Source organism: Drosophila simulans, chromosome X (assembly GCF_016746395.2).
Source record: "Drosophila simulans strain w501 chromosome X, Prin_Dsim_3.1, whole genome shotgun sequence".
Taxonomy (NCBI): domain Eukaryota; kingdom Metazoa; phylum Arthropoda; class Insecta; order Diptera; family Drosophilidae; genus Drosophila; species Drosophila simulans.
In genome coordinates, this window is record NC_052525.2 from 6,495,023 (window position 1) to 6,521,077 (window position 26,055).

A 26,055-nucleotide genomic window follows, 5' to 3' on the forward strand; every position below is an offset into this window, starting at 1 on the left:
TATTTGCTCTTGTCAGATTTGGCCAAAAAAGTCGAAAAGTTTTTCTGCCGAGAATGCGAATGGAAATGCTTCTTAAAATCGTAAAAAAAAAAATCATATTCCATGCTTTAAGCCATGCAAATTCCGATAGGATCTAGGTTTCTTACCATTTCTATTTTTTTAAGTTATTTTTTTTATTTTACCTCTTGCTTAACTTCCAACTGACCAGTGCCAACTTTATTTTTAATTGAAATATACGTGTACAAAGTTGTTCAACTGCCCATAATTCACTTTCGTCCAAGTGTAACAAGAGCCTGGAAATTTTGTTTTAAAAAGTGTGCACCACACACTCGTACAGTGCGTTTCAGAGGTGTAAGGCGATTGCTGGTACGTCTGCAATTAAAAAGATGTTTCTTCAAGTTATGCCAAGTGAATGTGACATTTTTGTAAATCTATATTTAAGTGCAAATAGTTGGTGGTGATAAAACGTATTTAATGAAAGCTAAAACACTTATATTCGGGTATTTAAATGTGTGGTCACGTGCTTAATCCAACGATATTATCACATTGTAACTCATATTTTTTGTGCCAGCATTATGGGTGATTATATCCCCAGCTCGCAATTTGTGGGCCACACATGGAGTGGTCATCGTGGAGCTGGTGCAACTGGAGGAGCATCGTCATCATTGCTATTGATATGCTTTTGCAGATGTTTGCACTTTTTCGGGGGCTCCAATCTTCTCTGCCCCTCCCAGTGGAATAAAAAAGGGAATAAATAATAAAGAATGCAGAAATTCCAGCCTTACTACTCGTACATTTGCATGCAATTTTTGTTTGATTTTATTTTGCCACGCCTACACGTTACATGAGGGCGCTGCACGCCCAATTGTTGTTGGTCTTCTTGCATCGGTTTGTGTGCATTTTTTTTTTTGTTCCCATGAATTTATTGCTTGCATATTTTTGGGCTTCTACAACCTGGGCCCCGCCCCCTTTCGCCCACTTTCTCCCACCACCGAAACGCCCTACGTGTGTGTGTGTGTCCGTGTGTGCGTGTGTGTTTGCTCCCATTTTGTTTGGACACGGAAATGGTTAACAGCAGCAACGGATGTTGTGTAAATTTAATAAATATACCTTTCGCTACCTTTGTTTGTTTAACCAATTCAATTTTATTTTTAACCCGTAACTCCAAAAGCCGGCTATTGTACTCGCTGCTGCACTGAGCGAAATAAATAGTGAACACGAGAAGGATAAGTCAAATATGCTTTAGATTTTTAAGCTGCAGTATCTATAACTTTGTGTTACTTAAAGGCATTGAAGTTACCCAAGTTATTGGTTTTTTTTTTTTGAAAATTATATCACCGTAAGCATTATTTTTCGCAGTGCACACACGCACACACACACACGTGTGTACATCCTAATTAGCAGTTTGGCTCGCATTGTTGCGCATTTTTGGGCGATCGGCCGAGTGCTGAAAGTTGGAAGGCATCCGTAATATTCACTGCGCGTAAATCGCTCGGATTATAATTTGTATAAATACACACGGCTACCTTGTTTAACAGCTGGCCAGCTTGTTACCCTGTAGTTTCTGGCTCAGACAGGCTTAAAAAAAGGATACAAAGGACATGCCTAATCCCTTGGCATGTTAGCCGTAATTGCGCGCTGCCTGTTCGGCGATTTAATTGAAAACACGCTATTATTTTTATTATTCACAAATTGTGTCAACCTGGCAACCGATTGAATGGTGATACGAATCCTTTCATTATTATAGTTCACAAAAAACAAAAACCTTTTTGTCCAACTGTAATTGCCATGTTTTGATTTTTAAATAGAGGATTATTTTAGAAGAAGTTAACAAGCATCTAATTGGTTCGACCTTGTGTTTAACTTTCTCAGCAAAAATATTTGAATACCTGTGTTCACCATTTGTTTTTCCACTTCCACTTCCTGGCGCTCAAGCGATCTTTTAGACTTTCACTTGGTCTCGATGACTCCTCCAATCAGTGGCCACATAAAATGCTGACTTGTGTGGCTTAAATATTCGAAATGAACTCACACAATGCAGTCCGGGGCAACACGAAAAATAAAATAAGAAGAAAAAAACAACAAGAGCAGGAAAACCAGAGACTGACGACTCAATTGAATTCTGCGGCAATAAGTCAATTGGAAATCATTGAACAACAATTTGACGTGCCATTTATAAAAGCATCAAAATCTGTTCGACCACTTTGCTTTGGCTGGCCGCCGGGGAAAAGCTGGGAAAGCTGGGGAAAAGCTGGCCAAAGTGGGGGAGTCTGGAGTCTGGAGTCTGAGGAGCTGTAGGAGCTCAAAACCGGAGGAGTGGCCACTACGTAGTGTGCCAATTAATGTTGGCAATTAAATGGCGTCCACAGCATTTGAACGGCACATTTGTCAAGGGGAAACTGAGAGGCTGCTCGATTTTCCAAAAAATCCCCAACTTCACAATTGAGCAAAACCCAACCCCCCACCCCCCCTGGACGCACCACCACCAACCAAAAATATACAATGGCCATCTGATTGCTTGGCCATTCCCAGCATTTTGCTCAAGTTGCTCGCATTTTCTGGCCTTCTTTCTACTCGACGACTCTCCGTCGACTTGACTGCAATTCAATTTTGCCTCGATTCAATTCGCTTCGTTTCGATTCCATTCGATTCGATTCGATTTGATTTTTTGTGTTGGCTTTTTCTGCATTGTCTGCTCGCAATGATATACAACATTTATTTTGAGCAACAATTGTTTTGGCATTAAAAGCCGGCGGAATGTGCAATTGATGGCCCGACTTTGGACCACGTTCGTTTGCTGTCGCCGGTGCCATCCATCACACTCAAAGCGAAATGAATTGAAACTAATGCCGAAATGGCAATCAATGCAGCAACATGAGCCACATGTGCAACATGAGCAACATGAGCGACATGAGCGACTTGCACTTGCACTTGCAACAGCTGTTGTTCGTTTGCTTTCCCGGCGACCAACTCGAAAATCCTGTTCGTCGTGGAAAGCCAAGTTTTTCTGGTGAAAATGGTTAGTGGAGCATCCGAGGCGTAGGCTCACTTTCTAGTAGAAATCAAGTTCAGTTCGACAAAAAACTGGCTTCGAATCGACAGTCAGTCATTTGGTAAATCAATCATATTACCACTTTGAATTTTCATTTCGGCCATCCATGTATGTTTTCCATTTCACCTAAATAGTAATAGTAATAATCACCTTGGTGGCATAAACGAATATTAATTGTGGATATGTGCGCGAAATTCCGAAAGCTGTTTCCTGCTGTTTGTTTGCGGGTGTTGGTGGCGCAAATCATAATTAACACCACCTGCCAGTTGACCCATCCTGCGAAATCCTTTGACGAACGAAAACATAGCACCTAATAGTCAAACTGACACGCTAAGCTGATTAACTCTAATCTAAAGTTGCAACCGGGGGAAAATAAAACACCGACCGAACACAATCAAGGAAAAGCGAGTGTGAGCCAAAGGGAAAACAGCAGGGAAAAGCACAGCCCGCATAGCCTGCGAAAAAGCACTGATCGAAATTGGGTATGCAAATGAAATAGTTGCTGGCTCGTAAAACTTTAAAACGCAACTAACAAAAATTTTTTTAAATTTTTTATTATTAAATATATATCTAATATAAAACAAAATCATTTTCACAGTTCTTTAAGTGATCTATTACTTGATATAATCATTGCATCTCCCTATGTAGCCTGTTTTTTTTTTCAGTGCACTGCCTGAACCAGCGGCTACACGACGACGACTGTTTACATTTGTCAAAGATTTGGGGCTGGGCAAAAAGAGGTGAAAAGCAGGGGTTTCCCACCGAAGAGCTGGCTGCAATGAAGACGGGCGGAACAAGTGCACGAAATTGAGAGCGACAAGGAAGCCGAGGAAAATAAAGAGGATCCAGCGGCAGGACGGATAAAAGTGCACCCAACATGGTACCAAAGTGACCCCTAAAAATCCGGCTACCGAATGCCGTCGGATACTCTTATCTGTCCCCGGATTTGTGACTCCTTTCCACCAGTCTCTGGATTCACGTTTTCCTTGTGTGTTTAGTGGGTGTCTGGCCTCATCTGGCTTGGTTGTATGGCTGTTTGGCTGTTTTGGCTTTTTGGCCGCGTGTCCTCTGTCCGCGTGTCCTTGAATTGGCTTAGAGTTCTCGGGGGCGTCGGGATTTGTGGCGTCTCGGGTCTCCCAGTCTCCGCAGTCTCGGTCTCAATCTCCACCTGACCCCAAAACAGACACAGCAAAGTGAAGAGCAAAACACCGAAATCCCGAAAAAGGTGCGCGTCCTAAGCTGACCGTGAATGGATGAGGATCAAGTTGTCGAAATTGCCAGCGGAACCCAGCTTACTTACCGATAATAACTTGCCCTCTTGTTGGCTAGCTGTCAGCACTTTGCGGGCAAGAGCAGGTTGGCAGCCCTGTCAGCGATTGGGGCGTCTATCGGACAGGTTGCCAGCTCCTCGCAGCAATCTTAAAAAAAGTTACCACACTTTGGGCGGCTTTCAGCAAAGTGTCGTCATGTCTGCATTGTTTTTCATTTTACACTTACAAGCGAAATAACTTAAAGTGCTGCTTTCACTGATAAATGTATATAGTACATCATTTCAAGAGTTTATTCTCGGGCTTTGGCCATATTTCGCATATAGTTCATTTGCAATGCCCTCAAACTTTCGGGCCAAAAAGATGCGGAACGGGCAATGGCGGCAATCATTTGAGCCGCTTCGAAAACATCACTTTGCCTCAAGGCTGTTTGACGGTGGGTGGGTGATTTGGTATGGAAAAGTAGGCAGTGGTGAGGAGTGGGATGGCGGTACCGGCTTGGTCATATTTTTGGCGCAAGTTTTCACCACACGCCCAAAAGTGGAAAATGCAGACGCTGCACTCGCCGCTGCCGAAGAAGACGAAAGGCGAGGAAAAGTGGCAAGACGACTGTGCCGCCTCGTGCGGCAGCTCGGCGCTTCGGCATCGGAGCTCGGCTTCGGGAAATGGCGCTCGGCAAGTCGGGAAACACAGGCGGCATTATCAGACGGCAACTTCAGTTGCAAGCGAGCGCTCAGCGTGTGTGTCTCGTGTCTCTCGGGCGGCAAACAGCAACAGCAGTAGCAACTTGCAACTTGCAACAGCAGCAACGTGCCACAGCCAGCAGCAACTAGCAACATAAATTGCGTGTTTCTTGACTTTGACTTTGGGCCACACAACGGTTTCGAGTTTGAGTTTCCCGCGCGCGTTTTTCTCAAATCATTTGGTCGACGGTTGAGTGTTTTGTTTTGGTTTTCGATTGTGTTGCCTTGTCACGTGCCCATTTGTTTATTTGTTTTTTGTTGCTGTGTGTTGTGTGGTGTCGAGCATTAAATCAGCGTCCAAAAGAACAGCCAGGCCACCGTGCAGCATTTGCTGGACTTCTTTTGAAATTGAAAACCGAAATTCGTTTTCAAAGCGGCATTAGATGGACTTCCCAAAAAGCGCTAGTTACAACTGAATCCAGTTTCAACATTCATTGCAACCGAAGGAAAGTGCAACGTTTGGTATGTTTCTAAATATTACGTATTTTTAAGCCCGCAAGTTTTTATGTTCTACTTACTTTATCCTTTTTGTACTTCTCTAAAATATTTTGTTAAACCTAAATTATTAACTGATCTACTGATTTGCAAGCAAGCAAGCTGCAATAGATTTGCTAATATTTCTTTTCCCGCACATCTTTCAATAACAACCTGCTTCATATGTTGCAACCGATGGAAATCCGCCACTTTTGCAGAATTATAGTAAGCAGAGAGAATCGCAATATTTCTTCAGTATTAATTCTTCGAAAAATCATAAGCAACATACACGGAACATCTTGTGGCAAGCAAAGTGTTTCGTTATTGTTGGTCTTCCAATAACGAGCTGCGATATTTATTGCAACCGTTGGAAACTTGCAACATTTGTGCAACTGGACGGCGTGTGTGACTGGTGCGTGTTGCCTTACTATTTTTTTTTTTTAACATTTCTTACCATTTTTTTTTGTTGTATTTATTTTTAGCGAAAGTTTCTGTTGGTGTTTTGTTTGATTTTCTTGTGATTTTCTTGTGCCGGCGTGACGAGTTTGCCAGTTTGCCAGCTTGCTGTTTGGTTATTGCTGTTGTTGTTTGGGGAAAAATGAAAACAATTTGCAGTGGATGCTCGGCCTCCGCTTTTCTTCATCTCCAGTTTGGGCGCCCCTAATTAAACCGGTTAAGCGTTTCGTTTTTGTTTAGTAATTTTTGCTGTTGCTTTTTTTTTTTGTGCGGTTTTCGGTTTTCTGCTAATTGCCAGTGAAATTTGTGACAGCAGCAGCAGCACGACAACAATCAGCTGCCATTGTGTGTCCTTGTTAATGAAATCGTTAAGCTTTGCGAAGGACCCGTAGCCATGGCGTTCACAGGACGATTACGTTGACGAGGGGAGGGAGAAACATACAAAAAAAAAAAAAAAGGAAGAAGGAGGTGCTGCTGGCTAGGCCAATATCAAAAGGATTTCGTTTGAATGCGAACATGAAAATATGGGCGAAATATGCGAAAAATGTTTGCCCGAGGAATCTGGCAAACGGAGCGATATGCCGATGGCGAACCTGATGGCTGCTTTTGGGGGGATCTCGTCAACAAGCTGTTGAAACGGCCAAAAATCTGGTAAAAAAAAAACCTATCGAAATAATCGCCCACAGGCTGTTTACATGGAAAATCGCAAACGAAATGGGCAGCTTGCAGTTCAAAGGTTGTTGAAAGTGCGGTGGTTAAATAAACATTGAATATCATATATAAGTAGCGAACTTGCTCTTCTCTAAACTAATTATCGGAAATTCACTGATAGCCTTGTTTGTTTGCGCCTAATCGAATTAATATGGAAATTCTTAATTAAAACTCCATCTAAATGTAAAAACAAAAATCAAAACTAAGCGAGTGAAAATGCTGAAACAGACTGAAAAGATAAACAAAAAGAATTGGGCAACTGAATGAATATGAAGCCATCAGCAGAGCGCCATGTGCAACAACAACAACAATATGCGGGGTGTGGGTGGAAAAGCGGCGGAAAATGGGTGTTGGTGGCTGGAGGGGGGAAATGTGAAAACGCGCCAAAGAGACGGACAACAGCGGAAAAATGCCGCCAAACGCAAATACTGCGGCACAATTTCGTTTTTTTGTTATCTCACTTTTTTTGCTTTATTTTTTATTAATTTTCATCGTTTTTTGCCTGCTTTTCCGGAGGACACCAACACGCACACACACACCCACACACTCAAAGCTTCGTCGCCTGCGGGCCAAAAATTTTAGATTTTCACTTTTCCCAGCCGCGACTGCTGTTTTATTATTATTTTTTTTTTTGTGTGTTGACAAAATATCCCACAGCAGCAGCAAGGAAAAAATGAATAAAAAAGCGACTCTGGCTCACATTATGAAATTTTTAATCAAATGAAATGACAATAAAATTTTGCCGTTGCCAAATTAAATGAAATGTCAATTTCAAGTGCCCCCCTCCCTAACAAAAAAAATGAGAGAAAATTCGAAAATCACTTAAAAGTCGCAAAAGAAGTGAAAAGTCGGTGGGATGGGCGAAGCAATTCAAATTACAATTTAATATCTTTTTTAGTTGTTTGTTGGTACTTGAAAGTTGATTGCCCAATATAAACACTTGATTTACTCAGTTGCAATTTCAATTATCATTCTTGCAACTAAATATAATTAATCATTCAATATTCAATCTACCAGATTTTCCATCATTCTGTCTAATTAGTCCTATTTTATTAACACTGTCGGTCAGTTTCGATCTCGCAATCCCAAGAAACTGGATTATAATAACTGCAAATGGTTTATCCAATTAATGACTTAATTTGCTGGCAAAAATCAAACAATTCCTTTCAAAGGATGAAATGTGAAGCAAATGCACTACCAATTCAACTAGAACTTGGCCACATAGTTGGCCATTTATGCAAAATAGATTTACAGATTTGCATCGAAGCGCCAGGTGGCATAATTGATATTAATTTTGTAATTAAAATGTAAACGGATTGAAGGAAGAAGAGCTGGAGATTATGCAATATTTCGCAGTTGAAACATTTCAATTGAACAATAAACAAATACCAAATCGCAGAGAGAACAAGCAAAATTGTCAAACATTCCGACGTTTCTGACACTTGACATGGACTGGCAGATATGTACATCTGCATGTATAAACGCCATTCGTATGGCCTAATTTATGCATATTTGATGAAGCGCATTTTGTAATGAATATTGCAATAATCGATCGCCAATATTAGGTTTTGTTTAATTGAATTACCTTTTTGTTGCAAAAGTCGGCGGCCAAATTGTTGGAAAATTGCAATCCGAAAATCGAAAGTCTCACTCATTTTCCAGCCAGCGAATGCAGCGGAGCATTAAAATTGCCTTTTAATTATCACGAACTAAAAATACACAAGCAGAAAATGGAAAAACAAAAACATACTCTGCATAAATCCATAAATTGCCTAAACATGAACAAGAGCACAAAAATGATATAGCTTTTATCCCCTTTCATGTCCGTAAATATGATTAAAAAGTTGCGATTTCAATAGATTACACGTTGATTAAAATTTCGCTGCGGACTTAAATTAAAGATCTGCTTTTTGGGGGAAAAATTGTATGAAAAGAAAACGAGGTAATTAAATCGTAGTGAAAATGGATCGTTTTCAAGCAGAAAATCAGAGTATATAGCCAGGCAACTCAATCTCTCATGCCCCTTGGGCTTTCACCAAAATTGGCGACATATGTATTTATGGGGATTACTTAGATCGAGCTCAGCTCTTTAAGTCCTCCAAATATGTTTTGGCTGGCTCACTTGACAGCTGTCAGCTTCAACTTTTGGCCCCATAATCCCCCTTTTTTTTTACCTGTCTCACCTGTGTTTTTTCCTTATTATTTTCTTCTTTTTTTTGCACTTCATCAAGTTGCGTTGAGCCAGCGGAGAAGGAAACTAAATGCGCAAACACATGTTCCCCATTCACTTGCGAGACACGGCAACTCTGTGAGAGTTTGAGTGTGCACTGGAAAAAAAAACGAGTTACAACACTATGATTGCAAGAGTATGTAAAGATAAAGAATATGAGGAATGTAAAATGATAAAACATGTTGCAAAATTGTAAATGAGCTTGAGTGCTGGTAAGGTATCTTTGCTCTACCAGAATCCACTCCGATTTCTCTCAGTGCACTTGTGTGCTTGTCGATGTTCTAATGTATGTATTTGCATCTATTAGTGTGCGTGCCATGATGGCCAGGCGACTACAACAGCAACAAATAGCCAAACAAAAAGTTTTGGCTTTAGTTTTTGCATTCGGCTTCGGATTTGGCCTATGGCCATAACGAGATGGCCGATTGGGATGGGGATCGGGTGATTTGGGGGTGTCGAGATAAAAGTTAAAGCCAGCACACAAGTGTGAAGTATAACTTGGGGCCACAAGCGAAGGCATTCACATAATTGCACTTAAAACACTCTGTTGCTTATTAAAATGAGTATAAAAAAGCAGTTAACATTCTTGTAATTATACCATAGAAATTACGTGAAAGTTAGGCAAATATTTGACCAGCTGTTTTCGGGTTTCCTTCTTCGCCTGCCTTTCATTGCTCCTCACGTTTTGCCTCTATACACATTTTCTCCTCCTTTCCAAATTCCATTTTCCCTCGCTCTCCTGTTCGAGATTCCCATAATTCTGTGCTGCCTCCCAGGAGGTTAAGGGTATCCAGTGCTTCGTCAGGAACTTTCGTTCGCTTGACAACCGTACAGACAAAATGGCTTAGTGTAACACTTCCGTTTCCTGCCTCACACACACACACACTCACACACACAAAGAGAGGGTCTCATTTGATTAATGGTTTTTTGTGCACTTTCCGGCTCCATTCTGGCCCCCCGTTTATGGGACAAGTTTACAACAGCACGGATCCATTGGAAATGCGTGTTATTATTTGATGCCCCAAAGCTGACGAGCGACGAACCCAAGTGTGCCACAGTCCTCTAACAATCTATGATTCCTTTCGAGCTGAAAAAATAATGTAACCCGCTTATTCCGAGGCAGAAGGCGAGCTGGCCACGTTTTTCCCGCTGATTAGTTTTGGGAATTCCCATCGCCTTGGCTGTCAAACATTTTGAATGGTTATGGGCCTGCTTTTGGCCTCGTTTTGGCCAGCATCTGCCATAACTCACACATTTCCCCAACCGAACCGACTGCAGTCGCATTCATGCATAAATTATGCCACGCTGCGTATACGCAGCGTCTGACACCATAAAAATAGCAGCCCGACTAGACGACAAAAGCGAAGATGACACAATTCGGGCACTTGGCCAAAAGGTTAAATTCACGCCGATTGGGGTGAGCTCCGACTACCTAGCAGCTCATCCGTATCCGGGCCAGGCAAATCCTAAAGATGATAGTGAACAGCGAGCATTCCAATGAGTGCACTGAGAGGAAACTGTAAGACTTAGAAACAGCATTATAGAAGGCATTCCGTGAATTAAAATACAAGCTAGATATCTAGGATCATGCTCCAAGTCTGCATAATTTCCATAGCCTCTCTTGTGAATAGTTTTTCCCAGTGCAGCCACGTGCTCGGCAGGACATCATTTGAGCTTGGCGCTCTTTGTGCCAAATGGCCAATGCCCTGAAACGGTGTGAGATCGAAATTTGTTGGAATGCAAATCAAATTAGACACACATACATACACAGCAGGAGCGGGAGGAGGAGGAGGAGGTGCTGGGGAGTCCTGCGACTCCTTCTGCTGGCGGAGCTCAAAGGCCGGATGCTTTTAATCAAAACAGCAATGCAGCTAGCCGCCGGCCATCGGCTCTTCGCCCTCCGTTCACCTGAAATCGGCAAGTGGAAAATATGCTGCAGCTGGCCTAAGGCCCATGGAATCGACACACGGTTGCAACGGCAACAGCAACAGTAGTATCACCAGCAGCAGCAGCAGCAGCAGCATTTTCCGCAAGCCACCCACTTTTCATCCGCTTTTCCCTCTGCCTTTCTGCGGCATTCTCTTTTCAGCTCTCATCGAGCCTGATTGCATTGACCGAAGGATAAGACCAATTGGCGCCACCTGACGCTCACAAGTCGCGAATTCCTTGTCTTGACTGCGTCCTTCTTCATCCTTGGTCCTTTATCTCCCTGCTAACGTCTCTTTCGCTCTTTCGAGGCGCTTAATTGCCCGGAAGAACCGGAAACATTTGTGATCCGCCAAGGGATTTATTGCTCACTCTTTTTTGCAAGTAAAACCGCTTATGGTTATATTAATGAAATAAAAATAGTAAATACTGTAGGGTATTTAAATGGCTGTGTTAGAAGGCATCTCTAGTTGCCTTTCCTGTATCATAGGCGTAAATCCAAAGGGGGGAGGGATGTTAACGGAAAGGGCAGACGAGGAATTTGCAACTATTTCACTAACGAGCAACAAGGTGCCACGCCCCCGTTTGCCTGGCTTTGAGTACCGTTCATTTGCCTATCATGGCCTTTTGCCCACTTCCGGCCCCCTCCACCCACATCCGGTTTGCTCCTGCAGCTACTTCCGCTTGTCCAGGACATTCTTATCAGCGTCGCACGATTTTATCATAAATTTTACACTTCGCTTGCAATTTTTCGCTCGATTTTTGTGGGCAGCAGCGGCGAAATCTTTACTTGTTTTCTGTTTTTTTTTGGCAGGAGCATAAAACGCCAGACGACCCCATCGGATTTTGACTTCTGGAACGGATCTTGTTGAGTTCTGGGCCCCATTAAAATACTTTATGGGGGGCAGGTTATGGGGACATTACGTAATACTGGCGTGGCCAATGTGGAAACAAGTGTTGGTCCTCCCGCCATTTATTGTTTATCAATTTTACGAGGGTGGCTATAAACGCGGCACGGTTTGTTGTGATTTAAAGCGAAGCATCGGAACCAATTTTCTCCAACAATATTTAATGGCAATACTTTATTTTACCGCCCTTCTATTTTTAGTCTGCAAACATTTTAACTTTAAAGTTAGATAGTCCATAAAATCATAAATATTCATATGCTGTTGTGTTCTTTAGTTTTCTTTTCACACAAAAGCGTTTTCGTTTTGTTTTCGAATTTGTAATCTTTTTTTTTTCTGTAAATAATTGTTAATCCTTTCAGACTTTAGTATCCACAATTTAAGACTTTAAAAGGCCAACTGATTTGTAGACTGTTTTTTGAAAACACTCCATGTCTGAATGAACACACTGGGCTTTCGGCAGCCATTGGCAACAGTGCTGTAGGCAATTTATGGATTTTATTCATTGTACGGCTTACTGGCGGTCCTTTTGTATTGGCAATATTTTTTATGATTGCCCACCTTGGTTCGACCTCAACCCACTCGCTGATTGGCGTAATGACGATGATTATTGGGCCACTTTACAGGGTGGGCGTGCTAAAGGGGCTGTGCGTGCGTTGCGTATAAGCCATGTCTGCCATTCAACTCGAATGATCATTGCTCTGCGGCCAACGGACACTTGTGCAAATGAAGTGTGTACACAAAGTATCATTCACGCTATCATTGACACCAAACAAGAGGGGAAATGCCATTGAAGGGGGGGAGGGCTTCACTGTAGCTTCACAGGAGCAGCAGTAAAAACAAGTTTGTTAACGCAGTCAAAAGTTGTGGGCCATCGAAATGTTGAGATTCCCTTTTATTTGTGCATCCTGGCCAGTAAAATAAATTTCATTTTACGCAGCCAGTGCATTTTTGTATGCCAATGCAGTTTGCATACATTCATATCATATCCAGCATTAAATTGTTCTTATTTTTTCAACAGCATTTTGTTTGCCTGCTTGTCCTTTGCGGATGTGCAAATATTGTGGCGAAAAAGTCAATACAATAATGACCAAAATATGGCATTCGATTCGAGCATGTAAAGCTCTTGTAATAAACAATGGAATTCTTGTGTAGTTTGCAGCATTTTGTTGCAATTAAGGTTCCACTATTTGATAATCTTATTTTTTTTTTCAACGGAAAAATAAGGGAAATCTGAATTCTTAACTTGCATGATTATTCATTTGCTGCGATAAAATATATCTGCACTTGGGCTTCGTTTTCTGTGTGTAAAATTTATGATTATGCAGCTGAAGAGGCGCCAGAGCGAGAAGGGGCGATAGGGAGCGAGCGAGAGGACGCACGATGGCATGTAATTGCTGGCGGCTTTTTGCAGCCATTATTGCCACGCCCCCTTTGGCATCAGCCACAGCAAAGTGCAATTTTCGCAGCAACTTTTATTGCATAGATATTAAAAAATTCAATCCCCCCCCTCCCCACCCCTTCGACGGACCAAAACGGCTCATCTTCATCATTAACATCATCATCCGCTTTTACCCCGCATTTAATTGAAAAGTGAAATTGATTTCTTCATCGCCTTTCTTCTGCGCGAAAGAAAATGGTTTTGTTTTTCGTTTCGACTTGTGCATTCATTATGGAAAAATCATATTTTTGATTTTTGCACGCAGACATTTTGCCAATTGCACTCATTATTTGCCGTTTTCTTTTGTTTTAATTGCCGCGTTTCCTTTCGTTTTTTCCTGTCCTTTTCTCTCTTTGCTTCTCATGTTCGCTGTGCGTTTGCGTTTGCTGCGGCCATTTCCATTGGTGGCCACAATTATTGCCATGGAATATTAAAATGATACATGCCTCAACTACTCGAAATGTTCCCGTTTTCTCTTGTTTTATTTTGCCGACAATTTCAGTGCTTAAAAATTCCATTAACTTGCACTAGCAACAAATTCGTAGGCCAAATTGGAGAAAAGTCTTGAAGACTGTGAAATAAGAGAAATACTCTCTTTTTAAGAGAGTATGGCGATTATGGATGAAAAGCAGGCTGCGATTAAGAGCGCGGCAGGAGAAGCAGTAAACACAGATCAGCAAGAGAAACGACAGCAGAATAAGAGCAGAGTTGAAAGAGAGAACAGAAAAGGTGACAGCCGCAAGCTGTTTAAGGAAAACGTAAATGATTTTAAATTCTTAACTATAATATCAATAACTTACTAATTGAGTATATCTCAGCTTGCATTTATGATATATTTTTTAAACCCCGTTTTATTTAGTTTTTGTTAAATGTTTACTCTTTGCCTATGCATAATACTACTCTATTTTGGGCACTCACCCGTTTAAAAGTTTGGCGGAATAGCAAACGATTTGGGGACAAGCAATAAAGCAGCTATTTGCCAAATTCCCCTATATTCGAAACGCATACAGATGTATCCCTATATGTCTGACACTTAAGAACAAGCTGTATTTATTTGCGCTCTACTCACTCGTTCAACAAATGTTTTTCTTCCAGTGGGACTGGAGCAAAACACTTGCAACTGGTGGAGGCGAGAAACCGAAAGCAGAAACCAGAGACAGGAAAACACGGCGGCAACCAAAGTGTTGCATACTTGGCACAAATAGAATAGCGTGAGCGAGGATACGGATACGAATATACGTAGATACAGATACATATCCGCCACTCCATAGACGCAGAGGAGCGGCAACATGCCGTCGTCAGCAATAAATAAAGCAGCACGCAGTGTTGCCAATGCGATCCAATTGCTGGCAATCGTTCTCTATTGCTGCTGCATGGTGCATGGACAACAGCAGCAGCAGCAGCAACAGCAACAGCAGCAGCAGCTACAACCACAACAGCAGCAACACTTGAAGTACCAGCAATTGCAATACCAAATGCAGCAGCAATATGAATACCAGCAGCAGCAGCACTACCAGCAGCAGTTTCAGCAGCAGCAGCAGCAACATCTGACACCCACGGCAGCACTTGCCCAGCAGCAGCAGCCGCATGAGGAGCAAATCGACTTGCTGTCCACTCAGCCAACTCAGGTGAGTGATAATCTGGCCATCACATTTTATAACAATTATTGTGGGGTGAAATGTGCAGAGGGTGGGTAGTTGCTGGTTTGCACCGAAAAGTAAAGCCGACTCCAGCTCATTTTGCAATTAATTGAACTTCGAGAGCCAGGCAGAGTTGCCACAGCTGCCGCACATCTGACTGTCTCTCTCTTTCTCTCTCTCTCTCTCTATCGCTAGCTTTCATTGGTGGCAAATTGAATTTGATTTCAGTTCTTCTTCCAAAGCAGCAGCTGCAACTGCTTAAAAACCAAATCCCCAATTGCCAACTTTTCGTTTTGCCAGCTCGGCTTTTCCAGGAGATTGGCCCACAGCCAGGCAGTGAACCTCAAGTTCAATAAGCTGATTAACTGAATGAAATCAGCAATGAAAATGAAATAGAAAGTGCCTCCAGCTTTTTGGCTTGGCTTCTTTTGTTGCGTTGAACCACCAAGGCAACCGCCGCCATCCAACTGATGCCCTCTCAGTCCCAGGCGCCCATTTGCCAAAGTTGCCACCCAGAAGTAACCACTTCTGGCAGCCGCACTTCTGGCAATTTGCGGCTGTTAAATGATTAATTTGTTTTTGATAGACTTTAAGTTATATTTAATTAGCAGAGCAAGAAAGAAAGGAAATCGGAAAGGAAAGAAACTTTTACCCCGAGGAAGCTTGCATTTGAAATGAGTTGGCAGCTCGATTGGAAGGCTGTGGAACAGTCTGGCCAGATTAAGTTTGGCAATGGATGTGGGATAATTGACAGGCACACAATGCATAAGCAAAATGAACAAGACTAGCTCTTTGACTATATTTGTTACTTAAAAGAATGTAAGATCAGGTTATAAGCCCATCATAAGCCAGTCTGGCAGCCCAGTTAGTGCAGTTTTCAGAGCAACAAATATTTTGACACTTTGGCACACATTTGGAGGCATTTCAATTGGTGTGTCTGTCGTACTTTTTTTTCAAAGACCACTTCTTGTGGGGTTGACAGCCCTGGCTGCGGCAAGCCTGTTAATTTCACACACGATTTGCTGCTTAGTTTTTGCACTTTCTACACTCCTGTCAACTGACTTCTCACAGTCTTGACTCCTCTTTCTCCTCCTCCCAAACCACCAAACACCCCCTCTTTGGACAAAAGGCGCGCCAAGCTTTTGTCAGGGGCACGACCACCGACTTTCCATCCCAACGCAACCGTGAAACACCACCCCTCCCCACCACACACTCTTTTTTTCGTCATTCCGCTGAAACTGAAACCCAGAGCTCTAAACCAACTTTGCAGGACAAAACGTGGCAGCGTTTTGTAGATTTTTAAGTCCCATAAATTTTAAGTGTCAATATATAAAACCGCATATGTGCGGGGCCAACAATGGATGCGCCACATGGCGGGGTGGGGGCGTGGCAAAGGATGGGAAGTGCAGGGGCAACGAATGGCTACGAGTCGAAATTCATAAATTCAAGCGTGGACGAAACGAAATGGTAAAATAAAATGCAACCAGCAGAAGTAAAAGCAGGAGCAGTTTTGGCTTGGATTGCGAATGGACTAGAGATGGAACACTCGTTGGGATTATCGAAAATAACTATCGAAGCTTGGTTATCGATGCAGCGTTTTTAGAAGAGAGACCCTGTGGAAGCTAAATAAATGCGCGTACGACTTTGTAATACTTCCACTTTATTCGACAAACTCATCCAGAATGCCTCTTTCAGAGCGAACCGCTAACATTCTCTCAATCCTAATATTAGTTTACATAGGTTTAACATAGTCATAGTGTTAAGAGTATCGATATGTCTGAGTGCCACTGCCACTGATCCTGGTTTCTTATGTCAACATAGTTTGCCTGCCTTACACAGGAGGAAAACATTGTGCAGATGTTCTTCGCCCTGGTCACACACAGCTGAGAGATTTCGAACTCCAGTACTTGGTTTTCTTACTAAAAATCCGTTAGGGATTATAATTATAACTGATTTCTTCCATGTTTGAGGGAAATATCTAACTTTAGTAATTGGGTTGATTTCGAACTCCTCGCGCTGCGTCAGCGGCGGCCCAGTTGGTTGCTTACCAGATGCAGTTTCCTTTCTTTTTGGTGCAACTGTTGCAAAAGATACGTTGATGTAAGATTCGCTTTCTGCTTCAGCTGTTGAGTCTCATCATTAAGATCCATATTGTAACGCTGGTACAGTTTCGACGTTTTGATGGATCTTCCTTTATTCGACTTTTCTGTTGCCACCGAATGCCGCATCTGGCGTATTCTCATTTTCTTATGCTCTGTATGCTCCACAAAATTCTGTTTTTTAAAATTTCCGCATTCTCTTCACTAACGCGCTGCAACTTCTGCTCCTTGGCTTTGTTGAAATGCGCCTCCAGTGAAAAAGGACGAGGGTAGGGACTCATCAAAATTTCACCTAGCAGCCCAACAATGTGATCTACGGCTGTATTCGAATGAGCACAAATTAAGATTTTGCGGTCCAGCGTTTTGGCAACATTTCCGTACAAAGTCTGCAGTCATAGTTCCGGTATAACCTTTGCCTTTCCGGTCCCCTGAATCAGAGTGAGGCTCGGTTGTAAGTCGTCAATTATACTTTGGTAGGTGCGCAATAAGATTTTTTTTCCACACGATTTCGCACACAGTCGAATTTCCAACATTTTAGATGTGTTACACAGAGGACTGGAAGCTTCGGAACGCATAATATCATCTATAAATTTAGGCAGGCGCACGAAAGTCCCTCTTCCGCACAAAGTCATTGAATTTTTTCGTGCGAATTTGTACATGAATTAAGAACAAAGAAAAATTACAGGTTAAATTCCCTGCTACTTCCGCTAGCCGCACCGTCACCGATCGCCGGCTAGACTGAAGTGCCTTGCCGTTGGCTGTGGTCCGCTTTATATAGCAGTGAATTGTAGTGTGACCGCATATCTCGACACATTTCAGCCACATAAAAGTGTGCCCGACTCACTTTTGGTCTGTGTGACCATCCTTTGCCGTAACAGGCGCGTGCGCGGCTTGTTTAAATTCAGTTGTCTGATGATACTGAAAAGTTAATCTTGATCTGGAATATTCTCTGGCACGCCTTCCTGTGACGATTATGTTGAGATTTCAGGATCGGTGCCGGTGTGATCTTCTCCAGCACTCTGGCTTGCTTCTTCTTCTGGTGCTTGGCCTCTTTGTTTTGGCGGTATTTGCCCTAAACGAGCCATTAATTCAGCTTTAAAAGCTGAAGCCAAAAAACCGCTATCATTCTCTCAATCCTAATGTTAGTTTACATAGGTTTAACTAGTCATAGTGTTAAGAAGTATCGATATGTGTGAATGACCCTGAACCAGCCTATTACAACAGGAAGCTTAGCCACATATGTAAAGATTAGCTGTTTTAAGTATCATTGCCTGCCTTTTACTCCACACAATATAGCAGCTGCACAATTTATTATATAGGGAGAGGAACTAAAATTAATAATAATATTTTAGTTTTTTTTCTTTGGGGCTGAGCCCCAAAACTATCGGTCATGCTACACGTGTCACGTTGCCATCCCTTGGGAGCCACACATAAATTATATGAATGAGGTTTTTTGCTTTATAGTTGCGCGTTCCGTGTCTGTGGCCGAGGGCCATGGCCATTCGGGCCAAGCTCTCTGCTCCTGCCTCTGACCGTACCCCCTTTTCCGACCCACTAATCCCCCAGCTCCATGTGGCTTTTATTTTATTGCAAACTTCAAATAAAAACAGCAGCAAAAAGTTGTTAAAAGAAAACGGGCGAGCGAGCCAAAAAAAAAAAAAACAAAAAAATGGAAACCGACGCGGGAAGCAGCACGAGAGCAAAGTGGATATATTGTATGAAATAAAAAACAGCATCAACAATGCAAGTTCTCGGGGAGGCAGTATACTGATCCTGGACCCCCGAATCGCACCGAATCTCGCCGAATCCCCCCGAATCCTCCCCAAACTAAGTGAACTGCGGTCGCCGCATTGGAAACCAAGACGTGGGGAGGCAATCAAATCAATTTCGTCCTGCACTCCAGTCCATCGAGCCATGACCGCATCAAAATCGCCAGCGAGGAGTTCAATGTGTGGCATTTAATAATCGATGGGTTCATCAATCAAGGTCCTCTGCCTAGGCTTCATTTTTCATCCGGTGCGAGTGAGTTGACACAAATAGCAAACAGCTTAAAATTCAATAAAATTGCCACATTCTTAAGCGATTGATTTATCGAAAGTGGCAATTGCATGTGGTGGGGGTAATTTCTTAAAATTCAATACAATTTCCGTGCTTTGTAACAACTGATTTATGGGGCATGCAGTATATGGTTTATTTCGAGCAGACTTCCGTGAACAAATAGTTTATGCATTCACATGTAAAATGAAATGTTACAAATACTTAAAAATAGTTTTACTCTGCTGTATCAGCTCGATTAAATCTCTTAAGCTCATGCACATATTATGGAGAGGAAAACGAGTATCCAACCCATAAACTCCATGATGGTGGAATTATGAAGATTTTCGCAGCACTCGTGGCAAATTATCTTGAAATTGTAATTACAAATTTTGTAGCGTACTTATTAGGGCAAGCAGCTGAGACATCCACTAAAAGGAGGCGGCGGGTGGCGGGAAATGGGTGTGAAAAATGGAAAACGGGCAAGTGGCAGGAAAACCCCGTTGAGACGCCGTGTCAGTCAGTGGCAAAGCTGAAAATCGCTAAAGATTAATGATGCAAAAAATTGAGCATCATTAAAGAAAGTGAAAATGGAATTAAGTGCAGCTGAAAGAGGATGGGAAAATGGGTCTGCGGGGGGTGGTGCAGGCAACAGGGAAGTGGAAATGTTGATAAAAAAAAAACACTCTCACACACACATGAAAGAGATGGGGCCAAAGTACGTGCAACACGCAAGGCGGAAGAAAATGGCGGCATAAAACTTAACTACAATAAGCGCCGGGCCAAAAACGAGCTGACAACAACAAATACTACACCATCTACAACAACAAGCGCACATCTGAGCTGTGTTGTTGCATCCACAAACAAAAAATGCATACATGAATGCTATCAATCATTTGCTTGCTTGTTTTCATTTCCAATTTATAGTAATTAAAGAATCACTTTATAAAAATCAGCTATTATCTTGTGCATAATTAATTCACATAAATAACATAATTAGCAGTTTTTGTTCATTTGATTTATTACAAGCTTGTCCTACAGCAAGAGATTTTTCCATGCAATAATTAGTATTCAGGAGATGGTAAATATTTACGAATTTCCTACATGCACCCAATTTTTTTCGCTGTGTGTGTGGGCGTGACCTCGAAGGTCTATCTGTGTAGCAAGTAGTTAGGGCAAGTGCCACGTACGTGCAGCGGAAGCGGAAATGGCAAGTGCCGTCACAGAAACGCCCTCTGTTGGTGGGAAAGTGGCATTAGAGGAGGCGCTCGCCAGGGGAATCCCCGCTAATGTCTTGAGCACGTTGTCTCCGTTGAGCCCGTGAAACCGCCAAAAAGCCCCTAAAACCTCCTAATCCCCCCCGCGCGGACCTAGACCAGCCAGCAGAACGGGGACAACAAGTTGGCCAGTTATGGCTCATGGCCCGAATAAAACACTTCATAAACTATGGACAAGCTCGGAATTTTCACACATCCCAGTGGGAATCTCCCCTATCGATTTGGCTTACACATATTTTAGCACCAAGTTGAGTTTTAAACGAACTTTCAAATTTATTAACTTGATGGAGTTAAATTTAAAGCTTATCATTAAAGCTGTTTAGCTGGCATGATTTTTCTTATATCATTAGGCTTTTTACTACCCGCTTACCAACTGTTGCCTGCAAAACCATTATAATTAAAGCGGCCTTAAATGGTAAATTATATGCCATTTTACCTGTCGAACTTACAGCCCTGAATGTGATATTTTCCCCACCATTTCTAACCTCGAGCAAAGGAGAGAAAATTGGGAAATTCTGAAGCCAAAATGAAAATGTCTGTCTGGAGGCATTAGACAACAACTTAGTGGGTTGCGGTGGGCGGATAAGTTTTCCCCTATACTTGCAACCGCAACGCGAATATTTTGTTACGCAACCCGCAGAAGGAGATGGCAATAAGCCGCAGAAAGAGATGGCAGCATAGAACGGGCATGCCGAAAAATAATTAGCGCGTTGTGTTTATAAGTTTCCGTTTAAAAGCGTTTTACGTGCTAACCGGAGGGGAAAACTGGTGGAAATGGCTGGGGGAAAATGTGTGCGAAATGGGGTTCACTGCTGGATGAGATTACAGCTTTGATATATTAATGAACTGCCACAGGGGGCGGGGCGGGGCGTGGCGGTGTGACGGGGCAAAGGGGCAGCATCCGGAACACGCCCATTTCCATTGATGTTTTCCACTTTGAGGAAGGTTAATCTATTTACAAACGCACCAGCTAAGCGATTCAATTATTAATGAATTTAAATTGATTTGTGACAACTTTGTGGCAAATTCGGTGCTACATTTGTGCATTCTCTGTTCTTTGGATTTAATCGATATCTAAAATAAGTACTGCTAGTCCAATAAACCACAAATTTTTATTCAATTAGGGCAACTTTGCACACAATGCCTTAAAAATAAAATTCGAAAAAAACCATACCAATTTGCGGTTTTCGCTATAAACTTGCCGCGAAATAGTTGCAAAAAAAATATGTTGGAAACAAAAAAAAAATAACGCCAAACCAAACAAAAATCCTTTGACTTTGTTTGGCCAAAGTTGGTGGATTGAAAAGGGTGGGCGTGGCCGGGGGACTGGTGTTTTTGGGCAAACAACAGCATCAAAAGCCAGCACGAATATGCAAAAATAAAAAGTTGATTTTGTTGTTTTATAGTTTCGCATATGAAAACATTGGGCCGGGCCAAAAAGCAGCGGCTGCCGGTGGCATGTGATAAGCGCCACTAAAGCCCTATAAGCTTACGGCATTACAGCAACATCAGCAGCCGGCAACCAGCAACTTGCAACATCGGCAATGGGGCAACCAGCAGCCAGCTGACGACAGCCGGCAACTTGCTGCAAACGGCTGCTTCCCAAAAATAGGCAACAAACACAAGAAGCGGCAGCAGGATTAAGTGCAACTCGGCGGAGCGGAGAACGATGAAGGGGCTGCCGGGAAAAGCTGCGATGAAATGCCAAAATATGTTAGTCCTAGTGCGCCGATAAGAAGAATCCAAAATGCGGCTGTCTGACGTACATTAAGTAATGCTGTTTAAAACTAATTATCCTTCAGGATAAAAAGGTGTCAAGAAACTAATCAATTAGTACGAAAATATATATAGAAATGTATTATGGTAATTAAGACAGCCGGCAAGGTTCTTTGCAGCAATAATATCTTCAGTTAAAAATGTCATAATTAGGTTTATATACTAAATGTGTACTATTTTAGTTGTAGTACTCACTTAGTCAAATGGGAATTCGATTGCCCAACGACATTTGCCCTCTGTCAATCGTCAATCGCCCCCCGTTTGCTGATTTTTTGCTGGTGTGTTTGCCTTTCGATGCGATCCCCGCATAATTAGCTCATTTCGAATGCATTTGAATGGATTCCCCCCGATTTGGTTACAAAATGTGATGGTGTGTATTTGCAAAGTGCCGGCAGGGGAAGGGGAGGTAGATGCATTGTTGTTACTGACACAATCACGTACACGAGAATGTGTGTGTGTGTGTGTGGGCATCCTTGGAAAAATGGTCGCCAATTGAGCGGTTTGTTTGTCCACTCAATCCACTCGGAAAAATCACAGCCCCTCTGCATTCCGCTGACATTTCCCTAAACTCTGGAAAAAAAGTACTAAACAAATAAAGTTGCTTGCAAATGATTGCAAAAAATCTGCATAAAATGTAACAAATACCAGTTGCGAAATTCCACACACCCATCGTTGGGCAAAAGTGCTTCATTAGCAGAAAATTAGAGGTGAATCCTTGTGAATTATTACTATCCTGGCTGGCGGAATTGGTTTGAATATTTGCGTGCTGGCGAGTCCAACATTATTGTAACTAATTAAAGTGAAATGCAAATATTTGATCAAATGAAAATTTGCTCGACTGAAATTGATTAAATTTTTGGTCGCGTCAAAAAAATAAAATAATAAAAGAAAATGTCAAACGAGGCGAGCGCATTCGAATAAAATGAAACGAAATTACAAATTAATGGTTGGCGAACAATGGTAAGCCAAAAAGAGTTTGGTTACACAAAATGTGCAATGTTAGGGTTTATAGGCGGAATTTTTGGACAGTTTATACCAATTTACATGGAACATTTTGCCACTCTCTTTTGTGTGCAGTCACTTGCAAATCGGTATAAAACCAAATGCAGCTTTGTTTAAACAGACACCATACAACATAAAATGGGCTAAAGAACAGATAACTTTTTTGTTTTTTTAACAAACGTGATCATAGCTTCAATATTAATTTAATTTAAATCGAAATATTCATATTATTATTTTCTTTATGAAACAGCAGGCTGCACCCCAGCCGATTTTAATGGTATCTATGGGATGCGCCGCTCTTACGATTTCCCGGCATGTTTTCCTCTCGTAGCCCCCATTTCCCCTTAAAACCACTCTCACCCCACCCACCCCCTCCCCCTTCCCGGCCAACTACCAACGAGCTAAGCGTCCATTTAAATGTTGGTCAAACCCCCGCTGCTGCTTTCCTCTTGGCTGGAAAATGGGGTGGCAAAGCGGAAGGATATCTTGTTCGCACGCCATTACACACTCACAGACAAAGTCTGCTACAGATCTGTGTGGGTGTGTGTGTGTGTGTGTGTGTGTGTGTGTCTGTGTGAGAGGTTGAGTGAGTGTGTGTGCGAATGCAATTCGATTGCACACGCTCGAGTGGGCGACAAGCGTAAAAATGCAAATATTTACAAATATGAGAACGAGACCAGAAATTGCCATTGCAAAAAGCGTGGGGCTGCGGTGCGCGAGGGAAAGTGCCTCTCAACCAATTTCCCCCCCATTCGGCTCCACTTTTGTTATCATTGCGGCTGCCAGTTTGAATTTCGGTTTTGTCAACTGGCAACACCATTGTAGCAATTTGCAATTTAAACACAATTTACCGACATACTATTTGGCATATGAAACATAGAATATTCCCGCTCTAAAGTGGCCAAGTGCAAGCGGAAAACCGAGCTCAAGTCGAGAGTCATTCGATTTTCCACCCCCCACCCTTTTCCGGAAAATCCTTTACATGTTAATCGTAGTTTTCTGCCAATATCGGAAAATCCCCACTTGATAAAAGGCCAAATCCCCGGGGACAATTGAAACTGCCATCGCACCGCCGGCGTTTGTGTCACCCCCAAAATGTCAACTAAATTATTAGGATAATACATATATATTTATTCCAGCCTCAGGTACTTAAATATAAATGCGTAACATTATAATTTGATAGAATGATAATTCTAAATGTATCCTCGTGCCTGAAAGCCATCCTTTTTTCTGTCTGTGCATCTGTTCAATGTGCGTTTGAATCTCTCGTAGTTATATTGTGATATCGTCGTCGTTTTGCCTTGTAATTAAATTTCCTGTCGCTACGCCCATGAGAGAACGAAGTGGCCATCCCCCACCATGACCTACGACCTCGGCGTCAGTAGAAAGGTGGGGAGGGGAAAAGCACACAAGCTGCGTCTGTAACGGGGTGAGAAATAACGCCTGAGCGTAAACTGTTTTAAACTGCATGACAGTTGATTTCACTTGACTTAAGGTGTTGAGGCACCGAAGAAAAATAAAGTGGGCGAAAAAATGGAGCGCCGAAAGAAGGTCAACAAGCTGCGGCCAAAGTTCAAGCTTGTGGGTTAAGCCAAGATTTATAAAGCCAACAGAAACACGAGACGGCAACGGCAACTATTTGAGTTAGGGCCACGCACTGAATTATTGAATGGATTGGCCAATTGACAGGGAAAATGACTTTGTGTTCGCCGTGCATGTGTGTGTGTATGCGTGTATGAGTTTGCGTGTATGTGTATGTGTGGGCGATTTGAGGTGTAATGAAGCGATTGCCCGATGTAGTTACCGTCAGCATTTAGGGCCATCAATACGTAATTCCCATTCCCATTCCCGATTCTCAACTTGGAATCACCCTGCCCCATCCCATCGCTTTTGTCTCCGCCCGCAATTTGTCAATAATTGCTCAAGTCATGGCTGCCGGTGGATTCGATTCGATTCCATTCGAATTGAATTGAACAGGGGTGCGGCCAATGTGTCTGCATGATTCATGAGTGCCACATGATCGCCCTGACCCGAATCGCTTATTACTTAATAATTGTTCGCTGGTTTAAACTGCAGTTTAACTTTTGTTATTGCACTTGCCCGTTTTGATAACCGGGTTTCAACCTACCAGCCAATTGGCAGATTATCCGATTTCAAATTTCAGTCGACTAGAAGCCAAAATAATCAAAAAATATTAACCCAGATTTTTAGTAAGAAAAATATCAGAATTTACGTACAACTTTTGTAATTGAAGTTCAAATGTGGAATGGCATACCTTGTTGAATTCGTTGCTTAATTTCCTATCGCGTGGCATCCCCAGCTAAAAATTTTTAAATTTTACCGTTTTTCGAAAAAAAACGTGATGTAACCCCTTACAAAAAAGTGAAAATTTAAAAAAAAAATCAATTTTACCAAATCCTCTAAAATGGGTAATGGGTCGTTAGGTTGGGTTGTCAGCTCCAAAAAACCGTATTTTTCGTATCCGTGAGTCTTAATTCTGCGAAGTTACAACTAAAAAACCATTAAAAAATATCGATAATATTGGCAAAAAATGTATCTTGATTTTTAGTAAGAAAATTATCAGAATTTTACGTACAACTTTTGTAATTGAAGTTCAAATGTGGAATGCCATACCTTGTTGAATTCGTTGCTTAATTTCCTATCGCGTGGCGTCCCCAGTTAAAAATTTTTAAATTTTACCGTTTTTCGAAAAAAAACGTGATGTAACCCCTTACAAAAAAGTGAAAATTTTGAAAAAAATCAATTTTACCAAATCCTCTAAAATGGGTAATGGGTCGTTAGGTTGGGTTGTCAGCTCCAAAAAACCGTATTTTTCGTATCCGTGAGTCTTAATTCTGCGAAGTTACAACTAAAAACCCATTAAAAAGAATGATAATATGGGCTAAAAATTTATCTTGATTTTTAGTAAGAAAAATATCAGAATTTTACGTACAACTTTTGTAATTGAAGTTCAAATGTAGAATGGCATACCTTGTTGAATTTGTAGCTCGGTGCATTTTT

At 42.0% G+C, this 26,055-nt stretch overlaps 1 protein-coding gene and 1 long non-coding RNA gene across 5 annotated transcripts in view; one reads left to right on the forward strand and one right to left on the reverse strand.

The window, feature by feature from the left end:
- The first annotated feature begins 5,022 nt into the window (after positions 1-5,022).
- LOC6740008 (uncharacterized protein DDB_G0284459) overlaps positions 5,023-26,055 on the forward strand; it is a 56,245-nt gene continuing 35,212 nt past the window's right edge. The window contains exons 1-2 of one of the 2 annotated variants that reach the window (XM_039297912.1): positions 5,023-5,525; positions 14,302-14,834. In XM_039297912.1, coding sequence (XP_039153846.1) covers positions 14,496-14,834 — 339 coding nt within the window. In that variant the 5' untranslated portion in view covers positions 5,023-5,525; positions 14,302-14,495. Of the gene's footprint in view, positions 5,526-14,301; positions 14,835-18,635; positions 18,968-26,055 lie in introns of those variants that run through there. The other variant, XM_039297913.1, reaches the window with a different exon arrangement.
- LOC27207680 lies at positions 24,312-25,295 on the reverse strand. 3 transcript variants are annotated; one of them, XR_001600511.3, is made up of 3 exons: positions 25,163-25,295; positions 24,839-25,104; positions 24,312-24,453 (listed from the first exon to the last, which is right to left on the reverse strand). It is a non-coding gene; the product is annotated as an uncharacterized LOC27207680 (long non-coding RNA). The 3 variants fall into 3 exon arrangements; XR_001600513.3 differs by having other exon boundaries at positions 24,332-24,477; XR_001600512.3 differs by having other exon boundaries at positions 24,332-24,488.